This window comes from Hoplias malabaricus, chromosome 1, assembly GCF_029633855.1.
Source record: "Hoplias malabaricus isolate fHopMal1 chromosome 1, fHopMal1.hap1, whole genome shotgun sequence".
Taxonomy (NCBI): Eukaryota; Metazoa; Chordata; class Actinopteri; order Characiformes; family Erythrinidae; genus Hoplias; species Hoplias malabaricus.
The window spans coordinates 67,142,929-67,161,182 of record NC_089800.1 but is presented as its reverse complement, the minus strand read 5'-3'; the positions used below and the strand labels follow the sequence as shown (position 1 = coordinate 67,161,182).

Here is an 18,254-nt window from a genome sequence, read left to right as displayed (position 1 = left end):
CCACTCTCAACCATTTTCTATATGCATATTACAGGCTTGATGATGTAGCACGGGATTGCCATTTAAATGTAAAATATTTTCATGTAACTTGTTTGAAGTCTGAGACATATTTGTAAGAGAACCATGGATATTTGACCAAAAGAAGACTCTAATGTAGTGACGTTACAAATAGGATTTTCTACGGGAGTCGCAAAAAAATATTTGCCCCAAAGACACACGTTTGCCCACAGACCATTCCAGATATGCACGAATATTTCAATAGCCCTCAGCAGCTCTGCCTCAGTGTAGGGTTAACACAAAGGGGGTGTGGTTTCATCCATAACTCCACTGTCTTTCCGCAGAACTAACCTATTACCAGGTCCTACACTGCAGGTATTCGCCCTTTCTGTGGAGAAACGTGAAGAATAGAAGAGGATATATCATATAAACTTGTCTAAAAAGAAGGGGAAACGCTGAATGGACCAGCCTTTGTGCTCACTACGTCCAGCAGCTCGTTTTCAGCCGTGGTGACTGAACCGATGCTGTTGCTCGTTGAGGACGACCGTTGACTGTACGTTTATTGTTTATTCGTGAGGAGAATTTCACCTTTCAGCTGTTAGCGCTACATAATACCTGCAGCAAGGACTGTGTCGTGTTTTTCTTACATAAGACAGCTTTGTGGTAACGTTAGTGCTCAGAGGAGACGGTTTGAGACGAACATTCACCTGAGCCGTAAGTATTTATCTACCGTTTTAAGCGAATTTCTAACGCAGCTTGAGCTGATATCTCTACTGTGATTTGAGATAGCGTAAGTCCTGGTGTATTCTCAACGGCAGAAAAAGGCGTTAACCGTTTACATGCATTAACCTCTTGAGGGAGGATTGATTTCAGTCAGAGATATGTGGAGGGTCGGTGAAACGTTAAAAAGCGAAATATTCGACTTCGGAAGAATGTCAATGCGAATTTATCTGAGGAATGTTTCCCTCACGTCCTCCTTCTACCAACATCGATCGTTTGATTTGCTTTTTATCGTTGGGTTTAACCTTTGGACACATTGTGGGTTTTCTGAGCAGCAGAATGTCTCAACTCCACAAAGAGCAGCGTAAATAAATAAGAAAACGGGGTCATCTCCTGTCCAACTGATGCGATAAATAATTTTGGGAAACAAATATTGGGATATTTTTATATTTAAAGACTTTTTGAAGAAAGAGCGCCCCCTGTCAGAGTTTATTTGTAAAGACTGGGGCGATACAGAAATTGAAAGCTTAACGTCTGATACTGACTCTACTGTTATTTCTGCTTCAAAAAGGATTGAAACTTTAATTGAAACACGTCATTTTAGGACGAAGCGTTAAGGCACCAACTGCTATATAAACCCTCGCTCTCCTACAGAAGAAATACACAGCAAAAATCTAATCTCAGAGTGCGAGTGCTATTTAAGGATCATTTTTGTTACAGTTAGATCAGATTTATGTTTTTTTTCTGTTTTGTGTTGGGGGTTCAGCTCATAGAAGTGTTTCCCATATGAATCTATGTTGTCTTTAATTTTAAGCTAACAGTGAATTCACAAAACATTAATATATCAACGGTGGAGTGACAACATTTTGAAGCTTCTTTACACACTATCTCTGTAAGCTGAGACCTTGTTAGCTGCTGAATATTACCTTATTCTTACCTATCCTAGGGGTCATGAAATCTAAATTAAACTATTCGTATTGTAAATAAATACACAGTGGAAATGGCACTGATCTGATTACTTATATTAATAGGAAATATTTCTGTTGTATCACAGGGAAAAAATGAATGAACATAGAATCAAACGCACTGACAATCTTTTCTGAAATATTTCTCATGTGATGTGATGTTATTTGTTGTGTCTTTCCTCATCTAATTTGAGCACAGTTTACATCTGTCTCTCTCTGATATAACATTATGTATATATCCATCGCAATAACTATATCAAACAAATCTGTGATGTATGAAGTAGACTATATGTAATAACTTTCTTCTTTTTTTCGGATACAGGCTGGAAGAAACAAACCCTGTGTTTAGAGGATAAACACAGGCAGTGGGAGCAAAAGGCGACGCGAGGGTGAAACACAGCACATTCTTATCAAGTCAGAAATGAAGCCCTCTGATGGAGCTGGCGAGCAATCAGCAGATCCAGACTGCTGTGCTGAGGCAGTTCAGTTAGGACACATGAAGCAGTGCTGGCTGTGAGTGACTTCTAGCTAGACACAAATAATTAATCAACATTGAAACCTACTGGGAGTTTGTTTTGAGTTAGTATCAGCAAAGGATGAATGTTACTAAAATCTGAAAAAAAAATATACAGATTTTTTTCACTTTTGGCTTAATAACCTGTGGTCTGAAATTGCAAACCGTGACTGAGAAAGGATGAACAACTCTCTGCAAGAAAGGAACATGTTCACCGTGAAAGCAGATGTTATATTTCATGCTGCCAGCCACGATGCCATGCAACAGTCCATCATTACTGAAAGGAATGAGGACCATATTCCAAGGCAAGGGAGCTCTGTTGTCTCAGAGCGTCAAGCTCTGTGCCAGCAGACATCTTGGGATACAGTGGAATCTGGGAGTCTGACAGAAATTGTCAGTTTGGGACAGCAGAGCCTCGGGGCAGGAGATTACCTGCAAGATGGTGGCTCTAGTGACAGTGGGTTTCAGGATCACATTCAGCCAATGGGTGGCTCTAAAGCAGAAGCACTGGACCTTAGTGGTAAACAGGGTGAGTGCTTCCATAAGAATGGAGTAAGAGACGAGGTGTATGGGGCTACAGCTGAAGTTCCCTGTAGTCTTGGAAGCTTGAAAGCAGAAACTGGAGAAGAAATGTTTAAATCATCTCAGATTTATGCCGAGACTGAATCCCTGAGGAATCAAAGTGACTTTAGGAATGCCCCCCCTATGTCACAGGATACACGGTTATTGGAACAAGCAGTGGGCAATTTGTTAAGTTCATCACCAGGAGCTGGAACAACCCATAGACCAACATACGGATACTCTACACTTGAACCAGCACAGGATGTAGCGCACAGTGGAAATGGGCTCAGCAATGCTGTCTCAGCCAGAGAAGAGCCTGACCTAGTCATTGAAGTGGGTGGACAGAAGATCCAGGCACATAAATCAGTTTTGGCTGAAAAAAGTGATTATTTCAAGGCACGGCTTTCTCGGGACATTTTGAAGGTGAAAGGGGTGAGCTACAAGACGCTGTCCGTGTTGATAGATTACGTTTATTCCTCCAAAATGAATGTAAACAAGAACAATGTTGTGGATGTCATCACAGGGGCAAAAATCTTGCAGATTCCCTGTGCTGTGCAGGCTGCCATCGACACCATGTCCACTCAGCTCACCACCGAGAACTGCTATGAAATTTTGACTATCGCTAAAAAGCAACGCTTAAGTGAACTGAAGGAGACGGCTTACCGCTTCATTAGCGACAATTTCTTGCAGGTCCTGCGAGATCCTGCAGTTTACGGACGTCTCACTGGCTCAGAGAGGGACCTTGTCCTCAAGAACCGCATGGACGGACGCAACTGCCTGATGGTGGCAGAGATCAACGATGTCTTTGACAGAGTAGGCAGCAGACCCCCCAGCAGGAACAACAGCCGGCCCCAGAGCCCACTGTCAAGTGCTTCTTTTGAGGACAACCATATGATCTACTACTACAACGAGAGCACAAAAGACTGGCGTACTTTGACCATCATGCCTGACGATATCAACACCAAGGGCTGTGGCATCTGCTGCATGTACAACTACCTTTTTGTGGCAGGTGGGATCAGAGGCTATGGAGAGAAGGGTAAAGCCTCTGACAAAGTCTTCTGCTACAACCCCATTACAGATCGCTGGAGTGAGATACGCCCAATGAACCAAGTGCGGTCTCAACTCAAGTTGGTCTCCATGGACGGATATCTGTATGCCATCGGTGGGGAGTGTCTCTTTACAGTGGAAAAATATGACCCTCGCATGGACCGTTGGACTAATGTTGCTCCTTTACCCAAAGGAGCTTTCGCAGTTGCCCATGAGGCGACCACTTGCAACGGTGAGCTGTACGTCTCCGGAGGCTCTCTGTTTTACCGCCTCCTGAAGTATGACCCCAAAAGGGATGAGTGGCAGGAGTGTCCATACAACAACAGCCGGAAGAAGTCCACAGACATGGTGGCGCTGAAAAGCTTTATCTACAGGTTTGACGTCAACCGTGAACAAGGTGTCAACGTATTTAAGTACAACACCATTGTGAAGATGTGGCACGACTGCGCCTCCTATCAGCAAGGAAGCCCGCTGCCGTTTAGGTGCGCAGTCATCGGCAACTGCATCTACTGTGTCAACAAGACTCAGACTCTCCAGTTTATTGTCGAGGAGGAAGGTGCCCGATTTGCGGAGGAACCTCTCAAAGCTCCCATGGAGGCCAAAGGAGTTCTATTCCCATTTGTTCTGAGCTTGCCGAACAGGGGCGACCGAAATGTGTGATTTTTCTCTTTCATGTGACTCATCAGGGAAGAACCGGAGGGAAATGTGAAGAAGCATGAGCAGTGATTACAGTTTTAAAAGCTTTATTTCTTGTGAAGTTATGCCCAGGTTAACTGCTTGAATTAGGAATGTTTCTCTTTGCATGGGAATGGACATTACCGTGGGACGCCTTAAACAGACAAGCCTGTCTGTTTCAATGTTGCGGGACAGTAACATTACATGTATAGTGTCTCGATGCATTTTATCAGTTCCATTTGTTTTGTGCACTTTTTTGTACTTGGAAGGTTGAAGAGAAATTTTTGGGCAGCAAAACTAACCAGTGTCATATGTTGGCCATCATGAGCACAAAAAAAGCTATAAATTGCCCCTAAGCCACGATCCTATGCAAATAATATATGAACTAGTCTAAAAGAATGCTACTATAAATAATTTAATGATATTAAACTCAAGAATAATAGCACAAATATAGGAAACTACAGTATTTAAATAACATGAACCTGTGAGCAAATGCCTTTGAGATACTTGAAGCAAAGCCACTGAACTAGGAAAGCTGTCAGCGTTAGACTCTACCTAGAGCTGAACACCTTCTATATGAGCACAAAGCACTTGCGCATTCTCTTTCCTTAGCAGCATGCAGTAAATGATAAAGACGTAACTCTCGGGGAAAAGCAGAATGTATATAGGTACTTCAGAACTTTTGGATTACCTTTTAATTAGCTACTAACAAGGGCTACAGAAATGGGGACTTTCCAGTTGAGCCGCCTGATTTAATTCAGTTGCTATAACCTGTTTACGTAGTATAGAACAGAATATACCTAACAATATAAATCCCCATAGCCGTGAAGAGAACAAGATGAGGAGAAAAATGGCAAAACAGAGAGGGTCTGTCCCCGATAGCGAACCAATTATAACATAACTGAAGCATTGCCAAAGACGAAAAGTCTGATTGTGTGGGTCTTAGGCAGATCAGAGTGGGTGGCAGACTTCGTTCCATCTAAAGCACTTTTCCTTAGATTTGCTGAGCTCAGATTCCACTGAAAGGACAATGCATGATTCAGACATAGATTAACTGTTGTTTCTCTACTTCACAATCTGGGGAGAATCTCTAATTCTCTGTGACAACAGAAAAACCAGTTGTGATTGTTTCCTGTAAATTAGGGCCCAGGCCTTTTTCTTGGGGGGGGGGGGGGGGGGGGGGGTGTGTTGTGATTGTGATAACACACCATGAGTGTTATTGCTTTAAACTTTCCAAATTCAAACATTTAAAAACTACACTCTTGCAAACTGCATTATAGCAGCAATTAATCGTTCATCCCTATCTCTTAAGATAGTCCTAATTAAGTAAACATTAAACGGTTGAATGACGAATGTTTGGACTGTGGCAATCTCTTCATCCATGGGCTGGTTGAAACTGGACTTGTACTATTCAGTATTTATAACATTGCTGGATTCGTACATTCTTGACTCAGCAATAATATTCTAAGGGTTGTGGGCAAAGGAGTCATGTCACTGCTGCTATCATGAAAAAATTCAGCAGAGTAATGTCAGTCCAAGTCTGCTGCTGAAGGTTACTAGAACTGGAACAACGTCTGCATTAAAAGTGAATTATTTAATAAGCAAACTACCATGATGTATAAACTAAATTTAATTCAGGATAAATTTCTGTATAACGTAAGTGAAAGGGCAGATCTGTAGGGATGCACTAATACAGGGATTGTGGGTCGATGTCTGTGAAGTAAATATGGACTAAATTTACCTGTAATATTTGATCTTACAAAAAACAAAAGTGGGTTTAAGCTCCATTGAAAAGCATGGAAAGAAACGGGATGCTCTAAAGCAGCTGCACAAACTTAAAAATCACAATGCTCAGTGCAAAGCAACAGCTAGAGTTGTATTATGCGCACAAACATAGGGCCTTCAAGCAGTAGAGCTGTGTTCTATGGAGTGATACAGCTCTATCCAGTACCCCTGGGATGAGTTAGAGTTACAGAACTAATAATCTGTAATTGACCTAACTGCTGAACCCAATTAATCCTCACAGATTATTATATATACATATTGCTGTATCAGTCGAATCTAAACATCATTCAGTGCTGATATTTGCAGATGTATTTTTATTCGCTGTGCATCCGTACAAATCTATCTCATTTCTGAAAAGCAACCTAATAAGTTGTGATGGCTCTCTACCAAGGCACAAAGTCTGAATGGTTTTCTAAAGCACAGAACAAATGTCAAAACTCTTTCACATCCTCTTGTACAACTCGCAGCCCTTTCGTCTTTCTTGTTTTTTTTTTTTATTCCAGATGTATTTTTCTCTTACATGAAGAAGATGGACAGTTTCAAGGCTTGGATTTGTGCTTTAACGTGACTGGATGCTTCTGGACCGGGATGTTATCACTGCTCTGAGGACAGATTTTGATTCGAGCATTCTGGATGTGAATAGGCTGGTTTAGTGTGGTATGCTGTTGACAGGCTGGCTTTATTGTATGGCTGAGGTGTGCTGGATTGTGCTGCACTGTTAAATGGATGCTTTGATTAGCAGGTTCGTGGCTCAGAGCTTTCTAACTCTCGATTTCAGTTTAACCATTTAACAAACATATGTCTCTGAAAATAAAACTTTTTTTGTTTGTTTGTTTGCTGGTCATTGGAACTCTTGTATTGATATTCTGTCTCTGGATGCTTTAGTGAGTGTGTGGACATTGCTGAGATGCCAGTGATTCATGTGTGGGCATCGGTATTATCAGAGCACCAGCTGAGGGGAATTCCACCAGTTTTTCCCAATATTTTATGTAACGTCAACTCAGTTATGTAAATGTTGGTATGCTATACAAGTGTCCACAGGGGTGTGTGTATGTGTGTGTGTGATGCCAGGTGATGGACCTGTGCCCTGTCCAGGGTGTGTTCCTACCTGGCCTAGTGATTCCATGAAAGGCACTGTTTTGCCCAGTAATGCCCTGCATACACCACTCAACCAAGACGATCAAAACCTGATCCTTGAAGGAACGTTTTTACATACTGAGAGTTTGGTGAAATTCCCCTTTAATGATCAAAGACTAATTCTCTTTGGAGAGATGCATCTGGAAATAATATTTTCACAATGTGATGTTGATGAGAAGCATATATGATGAAAATGCTGCTCAAACAGTCCTGCATTTATGTACATATTACATAACGTCTACATACTGTCCAATCTTTCGTTTACCCTGGCCTATGAATATGCATTTTCTTTTCAAGTCTAAGGTAGACTCGTTTGGTCCAGGCGCCACCTGCTGGTCATGGTATATTACTGCACAGCATGCCCAAACATCCTTCTTGCTACAGCTAAACCTACTATAGGAGAGGTTCAAGACTGCAACATGTGCTTATGAGAATTATCTCCCATACTTCTCCAGTCTAGGATCTTCCTGCCAGAAAGTAAACGTGAATGGAAAGAATGTAAACAAAGTCATCCAGAGTGGTTTCAAGTGTGAAATGGTTAATTGTAAGGAAACATAGAGACCCAGACGTCTTTCTTCTTTACACTGAGAATGACAGGAACCAGAAGTCACCATGTCTTAACAGATAGTTTGGTATAAAGTTCCAATAATAGACTCAGGGTCTTTATAAATGAAGGACACTTGTAAGATTTACCTGCGAAAGGTGGTACCAGGACGTGTTTGCAGTCAGCATTAAGCCCCAGTCCAAGGTCAAAGATAAACGTAGAGCATGTTGTAGGTGCAAGTGTCTGCAATTCCAAGGAAGAGTAAGAACGGCATCAGAACTCTGTACGAGCGGAGTATAGGGATCAGGAGATACAGAAAGAGAGAGTGAGAGAGAAACAGGATTATCTACATACTGTACTTAATAGAACAGGATGTTTTTACTTAAGTTCTCTGTGGTTATTTCATTTCCTGTTGTGTAAGCATCAATTCTTAAGCTTAAGAAAACATGGGATAAATGCTGTTAAGGAAGTAGCAATTCAAGTTCACTGTGTATCTGACACGATATTCGGTGACTATATACAGAGAAAGAGAGTTTTCTGAATAATGAATAAAGTGCGGCATTATTGTAGTAGTTTAATGTAAGTTAAATGTAAATCACATGAGGCATGAATGTGATTCTATAGGATACATTTTTCCTGAAACAGCTGGGGTTAAGTGCTTTGTCCAAGGGTGTAAACGGATATATATCTAATCAGTTCTGGGATTTACACCTACAGACCTAAGGCTGGTTTACCATTTTTGAATCAAGATTCCTTCACCCAAATACGCTCAACTGACCAAGACATTCCTGGTGTACAAAGCCTGCTAGGAAGCTGATGTAACTAAAATATAATCAAAGCTTATGAACACCAATTAACATGGTGACTTAAGCAATAATACATGAGAGGGTGTGCTCTAACATGAGATACAGGCACTGGTGTACTTCTGCGGTAGTAAGCAGTAGGTGTGACCCCAAGTCTATTATTACCTCAGTTCCTTTATTGCAGTTTATTGTTTAATTAGATAAAGTCGACAGAAAAATATGATATGTTACATTATCAAAATTTAGATAATAGATCCATTCTCCCCACCCCCAGCCCATCTGTTTTGTAAGTGCTGGTGTCATTACTAGGTTATGTTTGTATGTGGTGGAGAAATATTTGGAAAAGCTTTATCAGAATGCCATTATCTTGCAATATTGACACTCCTAGAATGTCTCTCATTGTGAATGAATGTCACATTGAGGTGTCGGAACAGTGCATAATAAATCATTTACTGCCACATATTCTTTACCTTGGTCCAGGGGAACCCTGTTTCCTCCGTATTTTGGGATTTTCCTGTGTTAAACACCAACTTCCCTGCAGAAATTAATAATGTTAACGAGAAGTTTACAAAAATTTCCAGAGTGCTCCAGGACCAAGGTTTGGAAAGAGGGATTGATAAATGAAGAACCTCACCCACAAAGAAGACAAGCCTAGCTGAAGCAGAGATGGTTAATTCATCCAAAAACCATGCGGCTGATCACACTGCTGACTCAGTATGACAGTAACAGCACTGTCCAAATTAATGTCAGCAGAACAACAACTAATGGTGTTCATCCTACACTCTGCCCGGAGGAGAAACATGCTTCCACAGGCTGAGGTCTCTTATTAAATTCTTTTGGTTAGGTTCTTTTCAGGTCATCCACTGTGTTACTGGTGTGTCCTTTGGAACATTTGTTAAAAATGAGTGAGTGAGAGAGTTACAACCGAGTACTTTACATCTAAAAATCAATAAGTATTTCTGTTTCAATTACATCAACATTGAGACCAGTAGGTGTAGTCCAGAATGATGCATAGGATCATAAAGAATATACTGAGGCTCCGCCTACAGCCAAGCTTTACCATGAGGAACTGATGGATGTGTGGTGTACACATACCTGGCGTAAAGGTAAAACTGGAGCCAATACCTATGAGGAAGCTGTGAGTGAAAAACAGCAACTGCAGTAACAGTGTGAGACAGGAACAGATAACTACAGGAACATTACTAACTTCAGTTTGTGCTGGTTTACTCACTCCATCCAACTGCAGGACGATTAAGATTTATTAAGGATTGAGTATGCCATGTGGTCAGTTTTTTGTGGATGTCTGTTCATCTGAAATAAAGGGCTTTAACATTTGTCCAGAGAAAACAGTTAAATAACTTTCCAGGGGTTTTAACAGGTGACATTAGACTCATGTGTAAACTGATCCACTTGGTCTCATTCAATTCAGTATTGAATTCACTAGGGGGTCTAGAATCTCTTAGATATGATTGATTGCTCTCTCTCTCTATTGAGAGTAGGCTCACCTGTCTTGGAACTGCTCTCTTTAAAAGGTGCGGAGGAGATAGGCACCGAAAGACAATGACCTAGCTCAACACACAGAGCCCAACATCTGGAGCCCTCATCATCTTCACTTTGAAACCTCAGGAATGGGATCACACCCAACCACAGGTACATCACTTCTCCTTTCTATAATCGTCACAGATGGAAGGTTTGCAGATACACAGATGAGGGGACCGTATCATTCTGAAGTCTCTGCACTTGAGATGAGGTATGGAGCCAAAACAGAATGCCTCATTACAAGTGCTGATCATAAAATTAGAATATCATGAAAAAGTTGATTTTTGATTTATTTCAGTAATTCCATTAAAAAAAGTGAAACTTGTATATTATACTCATTCATTACACACAGACTGATATATTTCAAGTGTTTATTTCTTTTAATTTGATGATTATAACCGACAACTAATGAAAACCCCAAATTCAGTATCTCAGAAAATTAGAATATTACTTAAGACCAAGACAAAAAAAAGGATTTTTAGAAATGCCCCATGACTGTGTATCCTACAGAACTAGACTGAGAGACCATTTAAAGGACTTTGCAGGTGTTTTGAGTTAATTAGCTGATTAGAGTGTGGCACCAGGTGTCTTCAATATTGAACCTTTTCATAATATTCAAATTTTCTGAGATACTGAATTTGGGGATTTCATTAGTTGTCAGTTATAATCATCAAATTAAAAGAAATAAACATTGAAATATATCAGTCTGTGTGTAATGAATGAGTATAATATACAAGTTTAACTTTTTATAATGGAATTACTGAAATAAATCAACTTTATCTCGATATTCTAATTTTATGACTAGCACCTGTATATCCCTCATATCATGAGGGGCTGTGTATTTATATAAACTTATGCAGCCCACAAAAAACAGACTGGATGATCTTAAGTAGATTGATTCCTACATTTATGTGTCCATGCACTGAAAAAAAACCACTTGTTTCATAATAAGGCCACTCACTTAAAGTTTGAATCATCAGTTGTCTACATTAAAAAACTTCAATAGTAAGACACATGACCTCTGAAGTTAAACGACCTATCATTGAATATAAAGCATTCATTCATTGTCTGTAACCACTTTTCCAATTCAGGGTTGTGGTGGATCCGGAGCCTACCCAGAATCACTGGGCGCAAAGCAGGAACACACCCTAGAGGCGGCGCCAGTCCTTCACAGGGTGACACACACACACACACACACACACACCTAGTGACACTTATTGAGTGACCAATCCACCTACCAATGTGTGTTTTTGGACTGTGGGAGGAAACCCAAGTGGACACGGGGAAAACACATCAAACATCTATCAGTCACCCGGAGCAGGACTTGAACCCACAACCTCCAGGTCCCTGGAGCTGTGTGGCATAAATCAATCAAATTGTATTTATATAGCGAGCGCTTTTCACAACAGAAAGTTGTAAAAATGTAAAACGTTTACATGCACTGGGTTACACTTCTGTGGAGGTTTCATAAATAAATTTTCTGACACATCACTACCAGACTGCCATTATTAAAATTTATTATATTTTCTGGAAACAATGGTATTTCAAATCTTCAAGATTTTATTCTCAGGAAATGACGACTTTATTCTCAAAATATTGACTTTATTCCCGTTGTTTTGTTGCCCAAAAGTGACTCTAATGTACAACATGACAACACCCACACAAAAATAAATTATTCTTTATAAAAAAGTTTATTTATTTACAGATCAATCATACAAAATAAGAGTCTCTAACACACCAACTCACACATACTCCCCACAGTCAGAGATGATCACTTTCTGTTTGGGCTTGCCATCTTTAGTTCCCTGAGCCTGTAGAGAAAAGAGAGAACAGAAATGAATTCATGAAGGCAGAATTACAAGCACAGTGGGGAATCAGTGTTTCACTGATAATGTTCATTAAATAATGTTTGTATAGTACTACAAATGTTGCAAATTGTCCAGGCTATATCTTATAATTTTTCACGTTTTAAAAGCTTTTGAGATCTCATTCATGCTCATTTAATAAATATATTTTGAAAACTAGCTAACCAACAATATTTAAGCAGTGTACACACACCTCCATAGCCCTTACTACATCCATGCCTTCAATCAGTTCTCCAAACACTACGTGCTTGCCGTCCAGCCAGTCGGTTTTATCACAGGTGATGAAGAACTGGGAGCCATTAGTGTTAGTTCCAGAGTTTGCCATCGACAGCTGACCTACAGATAAAACAAATAATAAAGACACAGAGAGGGTTACCGTATGTGTACTGCAAGTATAGTCTACATCACATAATAAAATCTAACTTTTAGAATAAAAGTAACAGAACAATCCTGAATATCACAAACAATCTCACTCACACTGTGGTGTTGTTAGCTCTGTAACTCCTCTGGAATGGCTTTTAACAGAAGAGCTATTGGCTCTCTCTCAGTTTTGACTGATACTGAAGGTCTCAATAATGGCATTAGAAGAGAAAGAGGTACACTCCCAACTCTAATTCTCTAATTATCTAAAAGGTAAATCCAGTGGACAGACTAAACATACCTTGACTATATTATTTATAAACTTTAACACTATGAATCAAAGATCTGGTGGCCCCCAAAAGAGAATCTCACCTGGACCCGTGTGTTTGAGGACAAAGTTCTCATCGTCAAACTTGCGTCCATAGATGGACTTGCCGCCGGTGCCATTGTGGTTGGTGAAGTCTCCTCCCTGACACATGAACTGAGGGATGACCCTGTGGAAACTGCTGCCCTTAAACCCAAATCCCTTCTCATGAGTGCACAGACAACGGAAATTCTCTGCCATTAAAAAGAAACAAGCACACATTGTCAGTGACACAGAATAACATCCTTGTTTTTTTTTCTTTTTGCGAAGTGGGAGAGAGTTCATCTAGAAACAAACACTAATCACAACTTTGAAGAACAAAAAGTTCAGCTTATTCAGAGTACTGCTTGAATGTTCTGCGTGAAACATGTTTTGGAAGGTGTGTAAAAATTCATGAAAGTCGCTGTGTGTTCTGCTGACTACATGAGAACAGTCATGGTTTTGTTTGAGAATATAATCTGGTGGTACATGCACACCACAAGAGGGAAAAAATGATTTGGCCACAGATGGGTGGTTCCACTGAAGAGGAGGCAGACTGCAGGTGTTACTACACAACCGTACTCATTTTTTGATCCCTCCTGATTAGCAACCTGTGTCTGTCTCAGGAAACAGATTCTACACATATTTAATATGAACATTTTGTTTCAGAGTGGGTCGGTTCTGAGGTGATAAAATAGTAATTATCACGCTCATCATTCTAAAATCAGAACAAACATCATCTTTCCAGACATTATCTTTATTAAGGTTCATCAAACTGTTTATCACAGTAAAATTCAGGCATCAGCTTTCCCACCGTTTCCATGTAAAGGAGGCAGAACAGTGGAAACTAAGCTGCTGTTCTGCAGGAGGGGAGAGCTCAGGTTCTGATTGCTAGACACTTCCCTTCATCACAGCATATTTTTTTTTTCATATATTTTTTTCCCCTCTTATCACAACACTATCAACAATTACAGATTACTAATTATATGCATAGATATGTCTTGTACATTTTACATAATATCTTATGGAGGGTTTTCTAAAATTCTAAAAGACACATATTGCCCTCTAGTGTAGTGAAGTGCAGATAAAAGACCAGAAAAGCACAGTGCACATTATTTATACTGAAACCAAGTCTGTTTTGAGTTAACATGTCAGTGTTAAGCTCTGTATATTAAGTTAATTGCAGTGTCTAAGTGCAGATGGAGCATTAAGAGGATTTGAATTTATCTCTGATCTAATGAAAGAACTGAGCAGAGTGTGTGGACGGACCTGCAGTCATGGGCACTACGTCCGCTCGCAGAAGGAAACGCAGTCTGCCCGCTGGTTTGTTGCCGATTTTGATGTCCATGTAAACCTGAGGGTTTGCTCTGCCCTTCTTAGCCGGTGGCTCATCCTAAACCGACAGACACACACAACAAGCAGTGGGACAGTGTACTATGACTGTGTAATAGCGATTCATGCAGTTGGCTTATTTTACATAAACGGGCACTAGTGTTTGTTGTTTTGTTGTGTTTTTTATTTTACCTCCTGGGCTGTTGCGTTGGTCTCTTGCCCTGCTGACTCCCCCTCTTCCGTCTCCTCTGTGGTTTTTCCCGAAAACTTTTTCAGCCAATCGTCATCAGACCACACTGAGGAAGAAGTAAAAATCGCACTGTAGTTCAAAACTTGACAATGTCAGATTACTAACAGATTAATACAGATATATTCATCATTTAAGTTAGAATTTAAAAACATCCTGTTTTCAAATATAAGCTGTATAATTTTCTAAACTATTACAGCGATCCAAAACCTTACACTGTAGTTAAACAAAACAAGGAATGAAATAAAATGCAGTATAACTGCATTCTAACACTGAAGATTCACTCCAGACTTCAGAGCCCATACCAGTCCATCAGGATTCTGCAGCCTTTGATCTTGTTACTAAAGGAAAACCTTTAAGGGTTCCCCCCGTTTAGTTCTTTTTTACAGCACTGTACTGAAATAGAGGGGGGGGGGGTTCCTACCCTCCTCCAAAAGTTATGCAGTGTTCAGAAGTACAAACTTCTCTCTTGGCTCTGGAAGTCTACCTTCATTCTGAGACTAGATCCAACCATGATCTGCCACACTCGCTCCAGAAAGTTCACGTGATCGGCTGGATTTGATGCAGTAATGTCAGTTAACAGAGGGCTACAGTTTAGGGCAGGAACAACAGTTTGCCGGGAAGGTAGATCACTAGGAGGAGGGCTGGTGTCCACTGATCTAGGGAACATTGATAGAGTGAAGAGAGTGGACTGACCTGGTCGAGAAGAGCCTTCTTTGATCCTCATGGGTTTTGCGATGTTGACTCTGATGGTTCGACCAAAAAGCTCTGACTCGTTCTATAAAACACAGGGTTTAAAACAGTTACTAATGGGACGTGAAGTGGTAAAATACATTTTATAAGACGGGGGGAAAATGTTAATGAACCTAATGAGAAAGTGTAGTATACATCATATCAGAGTGTCAAGGTTTTACTTACCATGTTGTCAATGGCAGCTGCAGCATCCTAAAAACCAGAGAAGAAAAACAAGACTGGACTTAGATTTGGAATTATTGCTGAATAGCCCCATTACTCTGTATTCCAGAGGCTTTCCATACGTCACTGTACTTTCAGGTGCTGTACAGGAGCTCAACAGTACAGTGATATTTTGGAACCGGAAAAGGGCTTCCAAGTGAGAGTTTCATTTAAAATTAGTGTCCGGGGAGAAATTGACAATGCTTTCGTCTTCACTTTTGCTTCATTTATTTAGATTAAAACTTACTATGTGAACCAAAAGGTTAGGCCCTAAAATAATATCACAATATTTCAAGTTTTTAAGTTTATATTTCAATAAATAACAAAACAAATCATCACTGTCTGATTTAAAAACGTATCTCCATTTTTAGCAGTTTTCACCTTTTTTTTTTTTTTTTATATAAATGTGGGCATTAATCTCTGTCTGTTCATAGCAGCTAATGACAAAATGACCAGTGAAAAGCTGAAAAATCACAGTTTCTTTAACAAGTCTCTCCAGTGGCCATCAAAACTGCGCATGCCTGCCTCCCCGTGTTCTCCTGGTACTGTCTGAGGGTCCGTGCTAAAGTTAACAGATGAACTCAAGCTTACTCACGTGAAATATTAGACTACAGTGGCTATAATTAATCACAATAAGAACGAAATGTGCTGATTTCGATCAAGTTTAGTAATGATAGATTCTGCTTTTGCTAAAACACTGATTCATATTGGCAGGGATGTAGGAGAATATGCTGCAGGCTGTGATTACACAGAAGGGGAAGTGGCTCGTTGGAATCCACTAAAAGAAATCCACGTTTGCCAGTATTTGCTACAAAACACGCAAATATATTGCAAAAAATTATTGCAATATTATCACGAACAATAAGATGTAGCACCACCCTATAAGACGTACATATAAAGAAGCATTAAAGACACTGAAGAAACTACAATAACTAAGGTCAAACACTGAATTAAATCAGTAGAAAGAATATACTTACTTTGATATGTAATACAATGCAATATATTAAAGTGAAAAATTATAGGCCCGATAGTTACATTTAAGATAAAGAGAAACATTAAAGCCAAACTTCACTTAAGACACTCTAGGACATATCTGGGGTGGTGGAACATTCAACAGTTCCTTTTGGACTGATTTTTCCAAATAATTTGGGAATTCCTGTTTTAGATGCTTTCCCTTCTCATTTACATATCAGATCTATTTAATGTGTCTAGCCAAATAAATCCACTCACCTCTGCCAGCTCAAACTCAATGAAGGCAAATCCACGGTGTTTCTCTGCAGAGACAGAAAATAAGGTTCTCACAACTGTTCAGACTCTGGAGGTTGTAGTTTTTCTATAGGCTTTGGTGTCTTTCTGTTTCTTACCAGTTTCATAATCCAGAGGAATTTGAATGTCTGTGATGTCACCGAAGGGAATAAATGCTGCATGGAGAACTTTCTCATCCACTTCTTCTGCAAGACCACCTGACATAAACACACCATGTTTTCAATAAGCAAGCCCAATTATATATATATATATATATATATATATGGGAGAGAGAGAGAGAGAGATCAGCATTACACTGACCTCCTTGAAACTTCTTGTTAAACCATGTCTCTACCAGATTAACAATACACCAACAACCAAAAATATCCAGCTCACAGCATCCTGTGTCCACCGATAAAGGACTAGAGGATAACCAGCACAAACATCACCAACAACTGTCTCTGACTTTACATCCACAAGGTGGACCAACAGGGTATGTGTATTTAACAGAGTGGACACAGTGTCTAAACACTCTAGCATTCCTGCTGTGCCTGACCCACTCGTACTAACAGCCACGTCAGTGTCAGTGTCACTGCAACACTGAGAATGATCACCACCCAAATCATACCTGCTCTGTGAGGGTCCTGACCATTGAAGAAATGGATGAAAGTGTGCAGACAAAGTATGCAAAGCAACTGGTGAACCACGGTCTATAACTGTAGAATTACAAAGTACAACTATACGGTCTGTAAATCATATGAAATTGACAATGAGTGTAAACGAGATCATTTTAATGTTACGGCTGATTGGTATGTATATATAGATTTATAATTTTACACAGAACTCAATTTAAATGGTCTTTTAGAAAAGTCGCGAGCTCCATTTAAGGTAGAAAGGAAAATGTGAACTTGAAGTCAACTCTAGCTCCACTACATATGACTTTATATCAGCGCCTCTCCATTAACTGCAGCCCTCCACCTCTCAGTGACAGACCCCGGCTGTATTTCCGTCCTCTAAAGAGGGGTACAGAGGTTTAACGGATCTGAGGGATTACGTAGCATCAGCGCGTCGCCGAAACAACGACAATAATAATTTTTTAGTCGCCGTTATTACTGTAAAGTTGTGTGAACTTACCGACATACAGCACACGTTTGGCCGCTGCCATCTTTGTTTTCCCCCAGTATTCTTCAGAGGCGGTTTGTAAAACAAGAGCCCCATCACATCCTGCTCTACCGCCCCCTGCTGTAGCGGAGCACAGGGACTTTTATTCAAGAACTTTCAGTAGACTGCAATGAATCAAGGAATTGTTCCACTGGCGGTGCGCGATTTATTCATTATTCATTTAATTAAGAAAGTGTGTGTATATATGTTTTTATATTTATGTTTTACACAATGTCCAAGTAATTTTTTTTTATTTTATTCCAAGTAATATTGGAGCATTTCTCTTGGTTCATTCATCAGTTTTCACACAATATGAAGGACAGATGCTGAGTTGAAATAATGTACTTCACTAAAAAGCCACAAAATTGGAGATGCATGTTTTTTTTTCTTCTTTTGTACATTTATGATATACACATTTGTGGTATTAATAGGCATATAATATCCTCAAAATCTGGTGTTG

The 18,254-nt window shown here is 39.9% G+C and overlaps 2 protein-coding genes across 2 annotated transcripts; one reads left to right on the top strand and one right to left on the bottom strand.

Moving 5' to 3' along the window:
- Positions 1 to 404: 404 nt before the first annotated feature.
- LOC136696802 (kelch repeat and BTB domain-containing protein 11) lies at positions 405 to 5,626 on the top strand. Its single transcript, XM_066671491.1, has 2 exons — positions 405 to 711; positions 2,005 to 5,626. The coding sequence occupies exon 2, from the start codon at positions 2,377 to 2,379 to the stop codon at positions 4,462 to 4,464; it is 2,088 nt and encodes a 695-aa protein (XP_066527588.1). The 5' UTR covers positions 405 to 711; positions 2,005 to 2,376; the 3' UTR covers positions 4,465 to 5,626.
- A 6,338-nt stretch (positions 5,627 to 11,964) lies between these two features.
- ppie (peptidylprolyl isomerase E (cyclophilin E)) lies at positions 11,965 to 17,861 on the bottom strand. The gene is made up of 10 exons (XM_066682110.1): positions 17,768 to 17,861; positions 16,753 to 16,851; positions 16,619 to 16,662; positions 15,353 to 15,379; positions 15,131 to 15,212; positions 14,380 to 14,483; positions 14,125 to 14,248; positions 12,885 to 13,070; positions 12,346 to 12,488; positions 11,965 to 12,098 (listed from the first exon to the last, which is right to left on the bottom strand). The coding sequence occupies exons 1-10, from the start codon at positions 17,796 to 17,798 to the stop codon at positions 12,030 to 12,032; spliced, it is 909 nt and encodes a 302-aa protein (XP_066538207.1). The 5' UTR covers positions 17,799 to 17,861; the 3' UTR covers positions 11,965 to 12,029.
- Between the last annotated feature and the right edge of the window lie 393 nt (positions 17,862 to 18,254).